The sequence below is a fragment of the Schistocerca gregaria genome, chromosome 3 (assembly GCF_023897955.1).
Source record: "Schistocerca gregaria isolate iqSchGreg1 chromosome 3, iqSchGreg1.2, whole genome shotgun sequence".
NCBI classification, from domain to species: domain Eukaryota; kingdom Metazoa; phylum Arthropoda; class Insecta; order Orthoptera; family Acrididae; genus Schistocerca; species Schistocerca gregaria.
Genome location: NC_064922.1, coordinates 701,256,227 through 701,274,745, shown reverse-complemented (window position 1 = coordinate 701,274,745; position 18,519 = coordinate 701,256,227). Strand labels below are relative to the sequence as shown.

The following is an 18,519-nucleotide window of genomic DNA, read 5'->3' as shown; positions in this document are numbered from 1 at the left end:
AGCTATACTGTCTGATATATGCACAGCTTTTCAGTTGTAATTGGCGTTGCTAGTTGCACTTGCTACAGCAGAACGTTCACTTTCTAAACTGAAATTAATCAAAACCTTTCTTAGCAACTCAATGTTCCATTCTATATTAAGTGCTTTAGCGGTTCTAAACACCGAACATGAAACTGTCACTTTCTCAACTTGGATGACATTGTCGAAAAGTGTTTGAGTGCTAAGCGTATGAGAATTGGATAAATCTGTTTGCTTTATAGTATAAACTCTTTTGATAAAACTCAGGACGGTGATTGTGCTGCAAGGAACGCCTCACCCTGTGAGTTCATTTCGCTTTTTACATAAACTCCTGTGTGTGTGAATGTCTGATGTTGTCATACTTGTTCTTTGAAGGTTTATTAGTAAACAAGGCCCCTAGAAAGTATTTGCAGGGGTATTCCAAAACCTCAGTTACGACACTATTCTTGATCCTCAAATCTTATTGTTCCCTTTTGTTTCTTGTCCAAATCACATACTACCTATAGTGCCCGGCGCTGTCCCGGATGATTGATTGGCACTGTTTCCCGCTCATACTCAGGGCGAATGTAAGCCGCATTTGACACTCTTATAGCTTCAAATCGAAGGGCTTATTTGAACCACTGAGTGTCAACGGAGTTCTTTGAATGTGTTTTCAGCTATATGGAAAGTTGATTAGCTGCACCATCTGTAGTTTCATTTTGAGTTTTTTGTTGTATTTTTTGGAGATTTCGTCTTCTATTGTTTAAGCTCACTTCTCACTGTTGCAAGTAGGGCTCTGTTTGAGCACGACTCAAACTGTTCGGACAGTTTACGTTACAGTTCCGGAAATCTCGGATTCTGTTCGATCTTTTGTTCGGGCCACGATGTCGTGACTTTCGTTTGTATGGCACTGTAGATTTTAATACCAAAAATAATTGTGAAACACGGACTAAAATAGTGTCTGGGTATATGTCTTATGTAACAACAGCAACTAATCAATAAATAAGAGTTTGCAATTACGTTTCTATCAAATTCTCTGTCTTTAGTTCGTCCCGCATTCTGGTGACTTCTGACGGTTCTATCTCCAAGAGGTGTATTGCAGCTGTATTTTATTATTATGATAGGACTTACAGTCAGTTTGAGACGTTTAATGCTTCATTAATTAATTCATTGTTTCATTTGGTAGTAGAAATTTGAAGTAAATCGATCATGTAATTTACGAGATTTTTGGTAACAGCCTTCCCACTTTGTATATTACACACACAAATGTTGCAAGTCAGATTAAGAAATCTTATGGCTTGAAGCTAAATTGTGCAAAATTTCTCAAAATCGAAATAAAACTGTAGGATCTTTTCTTGAAATTTCAGTCACTAACTTTCTCCTCCAATTGTGAAAACATTTAGTTGGGACCCACATAAATAGGGAGAAATGATCAACATAATAAAATAAAAGAAATCAAAGCTCGCATAGAGAGACTTAAGTGCTCGTTTTTTCCGGCGCCATTCGAGGGTGGCACGGTGGTTCTATGAACCCTCTGTCAGGCACTTATTTATGAATTTGCAAAGTGTTCATGTAGATGTAGATGTAGAATTGCAAACAAACAGCCTTCTTTATACATGGTGAACTTTAATAAAACCGGTGAACTGCGCGGACGGATTCCTGACTGGAAATGGAGGAAAAAAGTCCTATGAAAGTGTGTTCAGAAATGCTACGGTGCCACTGTAGATGGAGCTGACAATTGAAAGTTCTTCTGACCACGTTCCGTGTGTTCCTTGCGTGTTGCAGGCTGTGTCACTGACGCAGCGCACCGTAAGCAGCAGAACGGTCGGTTATTCATGTCGGGAACAAGCTAAGACGGAATTTATATGCGGCCAAGCAAACAGAAACGGTTGAGAGGTAGCACGGCTATACCAAAATAGGTGCCCTCACAGACACCAACCACATAACACAACATTTCAAGCCCATTTGTGGGCACGTGTTTCTTTTTGTGGGCACGTGTAGGGAGGCGGCAGACTATGCGTACACCAGATCTGGAGGACCGGGTTCTGCCTCTCTACCGTTTCCATCTGCTTGGCCGTATATAAACACCATCTCGGCTTGTTCCCGACACGCATACCGGACCATTATGCTGCCTTAAGAACACAGTGTCGTTCATACAACCTGCAACACACAAGGAACACACGGAATGGGGTCACAGGAACTTTCGTTCGTCAGCGCTGTCTACCGTGGCAACGATGCATTTCTGGACACGTTAATAGGACCTTGCTTCCTCCATTTCTAGTCAGGAACCCGGTCCTGCAGTTTGTCGGTTTCTGTTAATGTTCACCCGGTATATATGGTTTACCCATCTTTCCTTATAACTTACTCGTATTTTTCTCAGAATTTAGAATATCTTTTTACGTTGTGGAACACTTTTTCTAGGTCGACATATCCAGTGAAAGTGTCTTGCATTTTCTTGTGTCTTGCCTCCATCATCAACCGCAACATAAGAACTGCCTCTCTGGTGCCTTCACCCTTCCTAAAGCCAAACCGATCGTCATCTAACAGATCCTCAATTTTCTTTTCCATTCTTCTGTGTGTTATACTTTCCAGAAGCTTGGATGCATGAGCTGTGAAGATGATTTCGCACTTACCTACCTTTGCTATCTTCGGAAATGTGTGTATGATATTTTTCCGAAAGTCAGATGGTACATCGCCAGTCTCGTACATTCTACGCAAACTTGAATAGTTATTTGGTTGCCACTTTCCCCACAATGATTTTAGAAGGCCCGATGGAATGTTGTCTACTCCTTCGGCTTTATTTGATCTCAGGTTTTCCAGAGCCCTCTTAAATTCTGACTCTAATACTGGATCCCTTGTGTCTTCCATACTGTATCCAATTTCATCTTCTGTCACGTCATCCGGTAAGTTTTATCCCTGAAAGAGGGTTTCAATATACTCTTTCCACACAATTACTCTCAAATTGGGCCTCTCTATGAAATAAATGTGTCCACTATATCCTACTTCATTTCTGCTGACCTTTCTGGAGTAATCTACCAAGTGGTCTGCAAACAAACCAGTGTTCTGTTACTTTCAAGAAAACGATGAAGTACTTTCTTTTGTCACTCTCACAACTTTCCCCTGAAAAATACCGTTTCACTTCTTCACACAGGAATTAAAATGGTGACATCTTTTTCAAGCTGGCCTTCTTTATCTTTTGGTTTACCAGCGAGAGACGTTAGTTTCTTTCTCCAAGTAGTCACAACACGGGTATGCTGAAACGTCCGCTTAGAAACATTTATGAATTACTGTGCTGATAAACCTCTTACATTATTTGATCTTCAAACAGCTGAGCAGAACTGAACGTACTCAGACATTTCTCTCTTTACTTACTCTGATCAACACTAAACTGACACACTATATTTTTTAGCGCAACGCAGTTTGACTTTTAATAATCTCTACAAAAGAATGGCCCTGACTAACAATAACCCATACCTTTGATGAATCACTTACCTCACAAAAATCTTCGTTACTCGAGCTACTGCAATACAGCGAGCGCCAATACTACCAGCTAAATAAAAGATTCTAGTAATAGTGTTCAAACATCACTTATATAACTGCCCAACACTACAATAGCAAATTCCAGCAATGCAAACCAGCCACAGACTTCATACAGCCCAGCCAGTGATTTTCATACAGAGCGCTACGCGGCGTTATCAACATAAGAACCTAAACAGCCTACTTACAATGCCCTCCGTTAAAATCTATTTTTTTGAAAATTATTTTCTTGTTTCACTTTTCACAAAGAAATATAAGAGTGGTTTTTTTCCACCGTAGTAGTTTCCGTTTCCAAGTTAGGATACTGGATTCCATTTGTAGATGTAAGACCTCCTATAACGTAAGTGACGTAATGTATGAAACGTAAAATATCTCTAATTCCTGGTGAAGTGTCAAAGTGGGCCTAATGGCTCAGATTGTACCCTGGTGTATTGATAAAAATAAATAAATGTTTAGTGCCACAGCTCTCGCACGGACTTAAACTTTTATGTCGTTTGGCGAAAACTTTAATTAACGAGCAATAATTTTTTTCTTTCACAGTGCTCTTCAGTCCCTTTTGGAGCCACGTGCTTGACTACTGGACTCTACGCCATGAACCAAACATTCTTTTCAACACATATGAAGAAATGAAGAAGGTGAGTCTAGAGTCTAGAGTCAACTAGCAGAATGTATTGTACATAATTATCAACTCTCCATGTAACGAGGAGAAATAATTAACGATTGGTACAAAATCGCGTAATATGAGTTTGTTTCATCGTATCGCCTACGTACGAAGCGAATTGTGTATGCTTTGCTGCTGTCTGAGAGGTGACGTGTTTGATAGCATCAGTACGAGTTTGTGTGTTGCTGTATGTACTTTCGTAGATTATATTAGATCACATTAGAGATTATATCAGGTTAACACTTCTTTCATAGATCATGAATGTGACGCTCCGTGGAACGTCTCAGCTTAATGAAAGGTTTCATTACATGCCATAGTTCAAGGGCTTTTAAGTTGTAAGATTATTAAAAATTCATTTATTGGTTTTTAGCCTTCAGTGTTTGAGAAGTTCAGTTCGCCCAAGTACATCAACAACCCTTTGTATGGACCTTTGATGGGTGTACACATCACAACTGATACTGTAAGATTGATCACGTTTAACGTAAGTCTTCATCCTTCGAAACCACTGATCACATATCCTTCTAAGGAACTTCTAGAGCAGAGACCTTTCGTCGTCATACGTCTGCACGGCGTCTTCCTAACGCAAAATTGTCATTTTTTCATTTGAGGGTTGTTTGCATTCGAACCCAGGAGATCTTCGTCCATAAAAAAGAGCCTTCCTGTCAATCGAGTAGCTGACTTCATCGTCCACAGGATCACTCCGTTCCTGAAAAACTACCATCCTTTGTCTCGAGCGTTGGTTCGAAGAAACGAAGTAAATTGCTCCACTGTAGAGATGACGCAGAGGAAGCCTGAAGCCCCCCGCAGCTAGTGAGTCTGAATTTAGACTGTGTTTGTGAAGTGTCAGTCTTCCTTTGCGACTTGCAAAACGCACTGTGCCACATACCACAGCACATCGGCTAGATTCTGACTGTTGAGAAGTACACTTTCAAAAATTGCTGTGTAGAAAAACGCCACATATCTCTCCTTGATTATTTCAGCTTTTTAATTTCATCACCTGCTGCCACATATTTAAACAGATACCTCTCGCTCCGTAAGTCGGTTTCAACGTGTTAAGGTTAAAATTAAGTTTTATACCCGTAATATCTGCCTTAGTAACAGAGGTCAGTAACACATATTTGTACGACTGGAATTCGAGTGATGGAACACATTTTCGTTACAAATATTTGCCCTGCAAGGCGTAAAGCTATTTATAGTCAAAGTTTATATCAACGTCCAAGATTAAATTTCGAAAGCCTCTGCAGTGTCTCATGAAGTGAGGGCATGAGACTGTGCTGATTGTTTACCCTCAAAGGGGATTGGACTATCATGACACCGGTTTTCATCCCTCCCTTCTCTCAGTATCACACAACATGGCATTACAAAGACACACACACACACACACACACACACACACAGAGAGAGAGAGAGAGAGAGAGAGAGAGAGAGAGAGAGAGAGAGAGAGAGAGAGAGAGAGACAGGCACCGATCACAGTAATCCTCAAAGTATATGCACACTTAAGACGTAACACACTCATAGAACGCGTGGTAACAGGCCATGACTTCCCCTCAGCTGCTAAGCAGAGGTGGCCATCTGCGACAGCAATTCCTGTGTCTAGACACCCAGCCTTGGGGCTGTTAATGGGTCACCGATTAATGCCAACACATCCTTCGTCATCTTTCATGAGATATGGGTAATGAGAATGGCAGCAGGTGATGGTTCAAATGGCTCTGAACACTACGCCACTTTACTTCTAAGGTTATCAGTCCCCTAGAACTACCTAAACCTAACTAACCTAAGGACATCACACACATCCATGCCCGAGGCAGGATTCGAACCTGCGACCGCAGCGGCGGCGCGGTTCCAGACTGTAGCGCCTTTAACCGCGTGGCCACCACGGCCGGCGCAGCAGGTGAATCTGATGGAGGTGTGTTTACGCTGGATGCAGCTTTTACTCCCCTCACTTCAGCTACTTCCTGAAGACCCGTGTGTTGACTGCTCTTATCGAAACTTCAAACGTCTCTCACGAGGAAACACTCTGCTTATCTGATTCTACAGCTGCCACACAATGAACCCCAAAATTTAAAACACTAAACACACAATAATAAAAGAAACAAACATAGACAGTAATAATAAAAGCACTCGAAAAAACAACAAATTTCATTTAGTCATTCCTTCTAATCAACAACCTCCATGACCCCGTCTGGATGGGGTTTCACTTTCGTTATGCCACTTGTTGAAGACACTCACCACAGCACTCCTCGAACTTACGGCACATTGTACAGTTTCCAAACTGCTCCAGCTGAGCCTTGAGCGATCATGATCTGCCCAAGGTATAGCTGCAGTTTGTGGTGATAGGCGTTGGACAGGTATGGTATTGAAAAGTTACCCATCATAGGAACATTTGTAGGATATTGCAGTCCCTGTGTTGTTAAGAAAAAGGAAGTAATGTTTCTTCAGACATACAAGTACGTTCAAAGGAATAGGCACAGTTGCAACTACAGCTATTATGAAATACGTGAAATGTATTCGTAGTTGCGAATATGAACAACCTGAAACGTCCACTTAAAAACAATTATACATGACTGTGCTTAAACTGACACATAATATTTTTAGCGCCACGCTATCTGACTTTCAAAAATCCCTACAAAATAATGGCCCTGACTAGCATTAACGGATACCTTTCACAAATCACTTACCTCACCAAAAAATCTTCGTTACTCGAACTACTGCCAGCTAAATAATAGATTCAAACTACTGAAGGCACTAACTACTGATAGGCATAGTTAGCAAATCAAAGATTTTGATAGAGAGCAAACAATGTATTTACCTCAATAGTGTTCAAAAGTCATAAGGTATATAACAGTTCAGTCTTACAAATTTCAAAACTCCGCCATCTCTCTCCCCACATCCACCATTGCTGGCGGCTCACCTCCAACTGCGCAACGCTACGCACTGTTCACGTCCAACTGCCCAACGCTACAATGGCGAATATTACAACAATGCCAACCAGCCACAGACTGCGCACAGCACAGCCAGTGATTTTCATGCAGAGGTGGCGTTACCAATAAAAAAACCTAAACAGCCTACTTACATAGCCCCCATGCTACCCACAAAAAATTTATAAGTTGCTTTGGGTACTGTCCAATACAGATTTGAAAAAATTTTCATAATTATAATTAGAATAACAAAGAAATCAAATGCACACACTTATTGATACAATGTTGGTCACAAGCTAAAATTTTCTCACAGTCCATAAAGACAGTCCTGATCGTTCATCATAGTAAATTTGCAGTGTGTTTCTCAAAGTCTGAGCATTTAAAGGTAATGCACTCGGAAGTAGTGGATTTCCATGCAGAGTTGAAAAAGTAGTGTTGTCCTTCCAACGGAAAGAGAGTGGTGACTCTTGACATGCAGACATGTAATGGTCCACAACAGAGCAAACCCACAGCAGAGTCAGTCTAAGTTTTGAAGAATATTGGTAGGTAGGTCATCACAGAGCAGACCAACTGTAGTCCTGCTAGAGATTACGGTATTGGTGGGCCACCAGGGGTGCAGACCCACTGCAGTCCTTGTAGAAATAATGGTAATGGTGGGCCATCAAAGATGCAGACCCACTGTAGTCCTTGTAGAGACGGCCAGCAGCCATCTGTTGCAACTGTGGAGGTGCACAATCACCATCGAAGAGTCTTGCAGATAATATAGCAAGTCCATAAACCACCACTTGTGTACTCACAAAAAGTTTTGGAATATCCTTAGAACCTGCAATGCTGTTAACCAGTCCATTGCTGAATTATCAACACACATGCAAACACTATCAGTCCCTACTTCTTACATATTGTCCATATACTATGACCAACAGAAATGTGTGCAGTGAAATGAACGCTTTACAAGTTACTTAATTTGCTGAACTGGTGTGAATTACAATATTATAACATGACAATACAATGGCAAAGGTACAAAATATATCATTAAAGACCATAACAATACAGATAACATTTGTAGTAATATGGGCTTTACAAAAGAATCGAACTAACATATACATCAGTGTTATAGGAATTATGACATAAGTAAATACATAAAAGATCAGAATAACTATTGAAACATCAACTTCACACATGAGCATTAAAACAAAACAGAATAAATAATGTCTAAACATCTTTATAAAGTAAATAACATATTATTAATGCAAATTATATTTGAGGATAACAGTATTCCTCATCGGAGTGAATGTAGATTAGTATTAGAACGAAAAAAATTCCATGAAACTGTACAAAGAGACAGGAAGAAAACAAATACACAAGGGTACACAAACACATAGTGCGATAACACAAAAAGAAAGGACAGGATTTGTTTTCAGTGTAACGTTTGGTACTGCAGTCCAAACCAAAATTTCATTCGATAGATATTTCGTTTTATTCCATCAAAAAATCCTATCCAAGCATGATTTCTGTATTTATATGTTCACATGTTTCTTACCTCATTATTTATTTCCCATTATCTTACCTCATTATTTATTTCCAAGATAATCCTACCTAAACCAGTTGTCCTTAAACCCTACTTTTTTTGTTCATCTCCTCTTTCAAAATTCTTTTTTTGGCCAAACCATTTTCTTTTAGCTTCTCAATGCATTTCATCCAATTCATCACAACTCGTTCTCATATATAGTCTACCCCATCTTAAGCTAACTTAAATCTACTGAGCTCAGAAGCTAAACTAAGGGACGAGGCAATGCACCAACATAAAACAATTAATACAAACAGCAATGAAACAAAATGGAAATTGTCAAAGCAAGCAGCAAATCAATTGCAATATTACAACTGATATAAGGCAATGTGCAGCAAACAAGAAAAATAAATCCATAGTAAAGCTGACTTAACAGAGTAATACAAAGTCAAATTCAGTAACAATATACCTGGCAAGCAGCAGCAGCGAATGCAATAACAGCGAATGCAATAACTTATATTTAAACAGGACAAAGCTCAAGCAGAAAAAATATTATAGTAAAAATGGCCATGTTTAATACCTATGTCACATCTTAACACTAGAGTGATGCATCATGAGAACTTACGCTAGCAGATAAGTTGCCAAATCGTAAAAAAATTACTTATGCAATTCCTGTGAAGGGAAATGTCTATTTATGTGTCCTCGTTTTCTTGGAAGTAGATCATAAATTTATTATTGACTGGATCTGTAGGCATAATATAACTATATTAGTAGTTCTATTAAATTTTATTTTAACCAGTGCTGCAGTGCATCTAGAAACTAGATATTAAGCAAAATGAGTAAATATATACATAAAGCAAGCAATATGGCATTTCTCTCAAGTAGCAAGACAATAGACGTGAAATGTTTCTCATCGTACCATTAGGCATTTTAGTAAATATCATAAATTAAGAACGCCACAGTATAATCATATGTTTTCAAGTTTGAGCGTGTCGTATCTGCGATGCTTTCTACAAAGGAATGTCAATAGCGAGGATAATGGCCTCCCTTTTTTTTCTCCACCTGTGCCTCTGAAAGCCACACACTAATGGCTTTTTCCAGGCGACTCTCGCGCAGCTGGGTGCCCATGACGCATTACGTGAAGGTGGTCACTTAAGTTCTAATCGAAATATTTACGACACCAGTTTGCACTACAGTGACAGTCTCATATAAAAATTTCACAGGTCGAGAATTTGAGCTTCAAATCTATAGAAACAAAATCCTGTCAATATAACAGTGTCCAAAAAATTTTCGCCAGCATAGTGACACATTCACGCATATACACACATTTCATAACTCTTAAAGTAATATTCTCGTTTTCCAACATCCTTTTTCACAATCCAGAGTACCTAACTTCCATTCATTATTCATATACATATATACACGTAATCACATTCCTCATATAGCGTCAGCGTATTGATCATAAACATACCTCAACAGCATAATACACATTGTCATCGTAATAATATCATAAAAAGTCAGTCAAATCTTAAAATCGTCATAGCTTTCTGCAATAATTTCAAATCATTAAAAAAATCTCTGCTCATTTCAATAGTGTCATCTACCTAGAACGTACATTAAAAATGTTGACCTCATACAAAATACATCATTCAAAACCCTCATAGTATCGCAATGGTTCTGAAAAAAATATGAAGAATTCACAAAGTACACACAAAATACAGTTTCATAAGTGTGAAGTTATTCAACTGTGTAATTGCGCAGACATGTCACACTTACAATTGCGGCTAACATTGAAACACAGTCTCTTCACTAAAGTCGAACACCTCTGTTCACTACAAATTATTAAGAAACAAATTCAAATCAGCAGTAACAAGTTATTTGTGTGTCATATTCCAGAAGATACCCCATCGCTACTCGGTCAGTGCCTGTTTCTTGGGTGTTTCAGTGGGACTGTGGTGGAATCTGTCTCTGTCGTACTGTGCTAGCTCCCTGACATCAGGAGACTACTCTACTATTCTTAAGAAGCGTCCTTGTTTCTGGCATGCCTACCCACGTCATTCCGATCATGGATCCTCGGGTGGCGAGACTTGGGACGTATGACTGCGGTGCTATTCTGTTGAAATTTCTGTCCTTCTTCACAAGAATGGCCTGTTAGCTGTCCATCTGCAGTAACTGGTGACCTAGACTGTCTTCTCTGTGTTGAACCTCTGTCATCGGGTGCGACATACAGCAATCAAATGGATGCTGATTGATAGATAACATGTCGCTCTACCCAAGCCTTTCTTGCAATGGTGTCGGCGGTATTACCCAGAATGTTCCATATTGTCTCGCAAGTCAGTGTCTCCCTCATGTAACATCTTGCATACCAATTTAGTTGTTACTGGTCACTGTCGTAGTAATAGACGGCAAATTATCGAGTAAAACTGAAGTGATATCAGGTGTTCCCCAGGGAAGCATCCTGGGACCTCTGCTGTTCCTGATCTAAATAAATGACATGGGTGACAATCTGAGCTGCTCTCTTAGGTAATTTACCGTCTACTAAGGTCATCCGAAGACCAGTACCAGTTGTAAAGCGATTTTGAAAAGATTGCTGTATGGTGTGGCAGGTGGCAGTTGACGCTAAATAACGAAAAGTGTGAGGTGATCCACATGAGTTCCAAAAGAAATCCGTTGGAATTCGATTACTCGATAAATAGTACAATTCTCCAGGCTGTCAATTCAACTAAGTACCTGGGTGTTAAAATTACGAACAACTTCAGTTGGAAAGACCACATAGGTAATATTGTGGGGAAGACGAACCAAATGCAGCGTTTCATTGGCAGGACACTTAGAAGATGCAACAAGTCCACAAAAGAGACAGCTTACATTACACTCGTTCGTCCTCTGTTAGAATATTGCTGCGTGGTGTGGTATCCCTACCAGGTGGGATTGATGGAGGACATCGAAAGGGTGCAAAAATGGCAGCTCGTTTTGTATTATCACGTAATAGGGGATAAAGTGTGGCAGATATGATACGCGGGTTGGGATGGAAGTCATTAAAGCAAAGACGTTTTTCGCCGCGGCGAGATCTATTTACAAAATGTCAGTCACCAACTTTCTCTTCCGATTGCGAAAATATTTTGTTGAGCCCAACCTACATAGATAGGAATGATCTTCAAAATAAAATAAGAGAGATCAGAGCTCGAACGGAAAGGTTTAGGTGTTCGTTTTTCCCGCGCGCTGTTGGGGAGTGGAATGGTAGAGAGATTGTATGATTGTGGTTCGATGAACCCTCTGCCAAGCGCTTAAATGTGAGTTGCAGAGTAATCATGTAGATGTAGGTGTATATCTGCAAACAACGGATGTATTTAGATAGTCTCTTTTGACCTGGTTTCATCTCCAGAAGCACACTCGGAGGTGTTCCTCTGATGGTTCGATAGCAGTAGGTGGTGTTAGAGCCATGATCGATCAAGATATATGTCAGTACTTACGATGGAGCAGTTGGTTCATTCACTCGCTTTGCTTTTTGTTCGGAAGGAAACTGTATGACATCCTTACTGTAAGGGTATCATCCTAGAGTTCCTGCCAGAGAAGGATGATCAGATGGCGAATTCGTTTGCTTGTGGTCTGTATGCCCGTTCTATTCTACATCTACATCTACATGACTACTCTGCAATTCACATTTAAGTGCTTGGCAGAGGGTTCATCGAACCACAATGATACTATCTCTCTACTATTCCACTCCCGAATAGCGAGCGGGAAAAACGAACACCTAAACCTTTCTGTTCCAGCTCTGATTTCTCTTATTTTATTTTGATGATCATTCCTACCTATGTAGGTTGGGCTCAACAAAATATTTTCGCATTCGGAAGAGAAAGTTGGTGACTGAAATTTCGTAAAAAGATCTCGCCGCGAAGAAAAACGTCTATGTTGTAAAGACTTCCATCCCAACTCGTGTATCATATCTGCCACACTCTCTCCCCTATAACGCGATAATACAAAACGAGCTGCCCTTTTTTGCACCCTTTCGATGTCCTCCGTCAATCCCACCTGGTAAGGATCCCACACCGCGCAGCAATATTCTAACAGAGGACGAACGAGTGTAGTGTAAGCTGTCTCTTTAGTGGACTTGTTGCATCTTCTAAGTCCTGCCAATGAAACGCAACATTTGGCTTGCCTTCCCGACAATATTATCTATGTGGTCCTTCCAACTGAAGTTGTTCGTAATTTTAACACCCAGGTACTTAGTTGAATTGACAGCCTTCAGAATTGTACTATTTATCGAGTAATCGAATTCCAACTGATTTCTTTTGGAACTCATGTGGATCATCTCACACTTTTCGTTATTTAGCGTCAACTGCCACCTGACACATCATACAGAAATCTTTTCTAAATCGCTTTGCAACTGATACTGGTATTCGGATGACCTTACTAGACGGTAAATTACAGCATCATCTGCGAACAGTCTAAGAGAACTGCTAAGATTGTCACCCAGGTCATTTATATAGATCAGGAACAGTAGAGGTCCCAGGACGCTTCCCTGGGGAACACCTGATATCACTTCAGTTTTACTCGATTCTATTCTGTGCATGATGACATTCGTCTCTCTTCATTCACTAGAGCTCCACTTTTTGTCATATCCTTAGGCCGAGAGGGGCCTGTAGTAATATTAAATTATGCTACGTGTGTCACCTGTGCTCTGTCAGTGCACAGATCCACTGCTCTGTTCGCAGGATCTGCCCGGGGTGATTCGCCGCACGGCGCGCTTCCTGGACCGTCACCTGAGCGAGCAGCAGGTGGAGCAGCTGGCGCAGCACCTGAGCTTCAGCAGCATGAAGGACAACCCGGCCGTCAACAACGAGAAGTACGTCCAGGAGGAGATCCGCCGCAACCAGATGGACGACCGCGACGGGCAGCTGCGCTTCGTGCGCCGCGGCGAGGCCGGCGGCTGGCGCGCGGAGATGACGGCCGAGCTGGCCGAGCGCTTCGAGGATTGGACGCGCCGACACCTCGAGGGCACCGACTACCGCGTCGGCGTCTCCGGCGGACACTGAACCGCGCTCAGCTTTCCCACAATACGTCTCGGGAGCGCAAGCTTAACAGAGCAATTTTTGTCAGCTGCCAGCAATCAAACTTTCATCCTCTTTTATTCTCTTGTGGCAACAATCACGAAAGCCCTTCATATTCTAGTAACGGGACTGGACCATCCAGTAATCATTATCAGACTGTAAGCACATACTGACAGCACTGACATTGTTTCAGTTCCTTTGTCGAATTGAAATAACAAAGTTCGGAAATCAACGGGCAACGTTACGTCACTGCTCCCTGCACGTGCTTTTCGTCCGGTAACGAATACTGGCTGATCGAAACTGGTTACGCGAAATACTTTCGGGATTGTCGTCATTAGTAAATAAAAGAAGATAATTTATCACAAATATCCTTCATTATTTCCGAAGAGATCTTTATTTGCTGTCAGTTTCAGTCTATTTCACCATCCTCATGCAACACACACTATTTCTATGTGGTGTCCGCAGAGCATGGAGCTAAACCGCTACATCCTCCGTTTGACCTGAAGATGGCCGATGGTGACCTAAGGACGTAATTACATATTGAAATTATAGTTAATTTACCACTCAGATAGTTATTATTGGCGTCTACAGTATGACTGAACTGTGGCTATATCCAAAATAAAGGTTTATTAGGTAGATTATGTGGTTACATGATACATTCTTCGGATATTTACAAACTGTGTGGCGCTGCGTATACTTATGTTCAAGGACTGGCAGCTGTTTGCCACTTCACTGTGTGGAAGCCGCTTGTAGCCACTAATTGCTGCTGAGCTCGTGTAGTTACTTAGAACTTCTATGATAGTCATAGACTAGGAACACTATCTTTCCTCCTAGTGTGTTTGATGTTTCATTATGCTACCTTACAGCCAGTTACCAAAGATAAACGAATAAGTGAGCAAATAAAACAAGGAACAGATGAACAACAACATGAGAGTGTTCCCGTGCATTTCTTTAGCCAGCACTGTTTTCGAGCTATATTTCTACTCCAATTACCTTCTCAAGTGTGGTTAACATCTTTTTATTTGTTTCCGAAGCTTTCTGCTCCCTGTGCAATTGAAGAAAGTTTTGGAGTTTAACAACAGTTGCCAGTGGCTCCTCTGTATTTCAACATAGTCACACAAGACACTTGAAAACATTAAGAAATTTTGCTAACAAAGCTGTCGCATTCTAGACAAAGCAATTCCATATTGAAGAGGTCAACAAAGGACAAACAGTTGACAATATATTATTTCGTCCTTTACTTCTGGTTATGATAATAACAACAACTCAAGTTTCATTTAATAATACCGGCAGTCATATCAAACACATCATAACGATTTCAAGAATAAGTGATTCATTTATTTTTCTTTCAAAATCAACATCGTCTGAACGAATCAAAGTTTCTGTAACGGGAGGCCACAGAAAAGGATTTGTGCGTATTTCACATATTAAAATATGTTCTGAGGATTAATGTAATTCAGCTGCTCTATACGTCAACACAGGAAGTTTCCGGTGACACTCTTCAAACAATGCCTTCTTTCCATTCGTGCGAACGGGAACTGAAATCAAATGTTGCCTACAAGTACAAACATTGTCATTTAATTTATCTCATTACAGTGTTCACACGCAATGAACCTCACGATCGTGAGCATTATATGGAATTGCGGAAAGCAATACGTTTTGGTGGAATTGATATTGTTGATAGAGGTTTCTCCTCAGCCCCGAAGTACAGATTCTGGACGAATGTCCATCGCTAAGTTAGCGCACTGTAGTTAACGGTAACAGCGGACAAATTCAAAACAGTAGTTCATCCGTATCTTAGTAACAGAACATTTTTATGAATAAACGTTTGACTAAGCGAGAGATTATAAAACTGTGTGACCATATATTTTCGGGAAACTTGTAAAAATGTACCATATATTCCATAGAGGCCAAAAAGTATGCCGTTTGTGTTAGGAGAGTTGTGTCTGCAACAAGTGATTTGTTACGAAGCGGAAAAATAAATTTCGGGCAAGCTTGTTCTAAACACGTGGCAGAATATATCATTCGTGACACACAGCTGTATATCTTAACGGTTGCAACAAAATACTGTACGCAATAAATGGAAATACCGTTGTTTCAAGCAACAAACTGCCTATAATCGTTCAGTAAATCCAGGTCACCACTTTTATACCTCTCTTGTTCAATTCATAAGACATTTCGGGTGCGTCATGGATAAATGCGTCCAGCAATCGCGAACCGCATGCAAATGGCATTCAAATGTACAAATGTTTGTTTGCTGGAGTTCAGGTATTTATGCAGAGTTTAAATCAGTCAGGTAGGGTGTATACGTAATATGTTAGTGGCAACTGGGATTCCTTTCTTGTCCTCTTTTGTTGTTGCGTCATTATATAGCAAATATACTTTTAACAATTACACCTGTATAACAAAGCGAAAGAGAAAAATGTATCTTCTGGTACTGCATTTCATACGACCTACACAAGCAAGAAACAAATTATGGAAACTAGCAGCCCAGAATTCTACGTCTACCTTTACTATTCCTATAAAACATTTGAAATTAGTCTGTTTCAAAACTATTTACACTTTTTCACACTGATTATTTTCCAACAATTTGCAAACATCAAACGAAACTTGCAAATAAATCCCAACTCATCAAACTGCACCTAATGTCAGCATTGATACCATCTTCCACGACCAACCGTATTTCTCATGGGGAGAGAGGGGGGGTGTTACAAAACTTTGCAAATATAGTGACATCATAGTTCAAATTATCATTTTAAACTCAAGTAGATCTCTATACGCCGGACAGCACTGAGAAGACCGTCTTGTGTACTCTCTAGCTCTCCAGACGGCATAGTGATTTTAATGGTTACCTGTACAGTTATACAGTCCTTCAAGGAACATAACGGAAGAAAACTGTAGCCGCTATGCACGTCACATAGCTTTCTTTTGTAATTTAACGTCTATTCTACAGCGGTGAACGAAATTCCTTTGTTCGTTGTTATTTGTGTGCAATGATGATATACTTGTTGTTGTTGATATGCTAATATTTTCATGCACATGCTGTGTTGGGAAAATTTGTGGTCTCATTAACACGTGATTATATATCTGTAATTGTTGTTATACGTTCTAATACTATAAATATTATTATACAAAACTTGTCTGTAACCCCAAATTATACTGAGTACTAAATAAATATTAATATGTTGACTTATCATTTCAAATTGAAGTATAGTGCGTCAGCACAGGTGTGAGGGCACATTTTCTGTCTCTCATCCTTACAAGTTTCCGAGTCTTGTAATTTTAGTAAGAATATCTAATTAACAACATTTAACACACACACACTCACACACACACACACACACACACACACACACCACACACAAGTTCGAACACCTCGAGAGCCAAACCAGAGAACTTTAAAACAAAGACAAAAAACAGAGAATTAACAAGCATGTGATAACAATACAGCACAGTGTGGAATAACGTCTTTATTACAATTGGCGTAATGACATCTCCGAAGTTTCAGCTGATACGCAATTTATACTAATTTTTGAATGATCAGTGAGTGGACTTTAGAGAGCTACCAGAAGCCCTTATTAAGGGGTGTTACTGGAGAACGGTACTAGCCAGTAAGTCCGTATCAGTCATCTACCAATACTTCTATTTTATATTCTTTTGTACTTTCTGGTCTACGCAACATCGTCATACAATGCCTCATTGCAGTACTTACACATACCATTAGCTGTGAACTTTCATTTTACTCTCTCTGTAACACAATATGCTGTGCTAATGATTTCTAGGATTGAACTGTGCCAATTGCACTGGCATCATCTGGGTGCAGTACTGCTATAGAACTTTTCTGCTAGAGATTAAAGCCAATCGCTGGCAGACAACAAAAAAGGAGCAATCATAGATGAGACATCCTGGAAAGACCCACAATTTATAGCACTCCAGTTGGATGCAGACTCACTTACTCTTCTCTAACGGTGCTAAGGAACCAGGCATAATGATGATAAGGTTAGGCTGAAAACAACTGAGAGTAAACCTCACATTTATGTAACCATTTATTCACCAATATAGAAATCTCAACGATTTATGCCGGCGAAAGCCTACATTCGTTATCAAAACACAAGTGATTTTTTTAATCAGTGTCATCCACTTTCTTCCTCCAATAAACGTTAGAACGTTAGAACCAATTAATACATTCCGTCCAGAGACACAGCTGATAATCATACATTTTTCTTTTTACAAAAATGAGAAAGCAGCTCACAAATATATCTATAAGAAAAGATTTAGACAGCAGTTCGTGTTCCACAATGGACTTTGTAATACCTCCACCGGGGGCCACTTTCACCGACTCACAGTTCCAACAGCCCAGGACGAGGAAAAAGTAAGACCTCATGTAGTTATTGAAAGGGATATGGTCATGGGGGCGCTCTGCACCCAGGCAAAGGACCGGCTGGACTATGCTCTCAGGTCGCTTAAGAATAAACAGCTTGAGAAGGGCATGGTGGACAATGAGAAACGTTCTGATAATTATATACTTATATAGATATGGTGTCTGTTCATTCGGAGATGTCCGAAAGAACAGACACCACTGATGACCTGCAGCCGTCTAGAACAAAATTAGAATTATATTAATGCCTCCAGCTGCTGACGGGAATTGATGTGTATCGGCGGGGACAGGTGAAAATGTGTGGTCGAACGGGACTCGAACCCGGGATCTCCTGCTTACATGGCAGACGCACTATACATCTGAGCCACCTAGGGTACAGAGGACAGTGAGCCAGCAGGGACTATCTCGCGCACGCATCCCGCGAGACCCACATTCTCACCTTGTATGTCCACACACTACATTCGTAGTGTCCC

General features: G+C 40.4%; 1 protein-coding gene across 1 annotated transcript in view; it reads left to right on the top strand.

Moving 5' to 3' along the window:
* LOC126354088 (luciferin sulfotransferase-like) overlaps positions 1 to 16,857 on the top strand; it is a 270,156-nt gene extending 253,299 nt beyond the window's left edge. Inside the window, exons 6-7 of the mRNA XM_050003473.1 lie at positions 4,075 to 4,169; positions 13,333 to 16,857. Coding sequence (XP_049859430.1) covers positions 4,075 to 4,169; positions 13,333 to 13,653 — 416 coding nt within the window. The 3' untranslated portion in view covers positions 13,654 to 16,857. The remainder of the gene's footprint in view (positions 1 to 4,074; positions 4,170 to 13,332) is intronic.
* Positions 16,858 to 18,519: the final 1,662 nt, after the last annotated feature.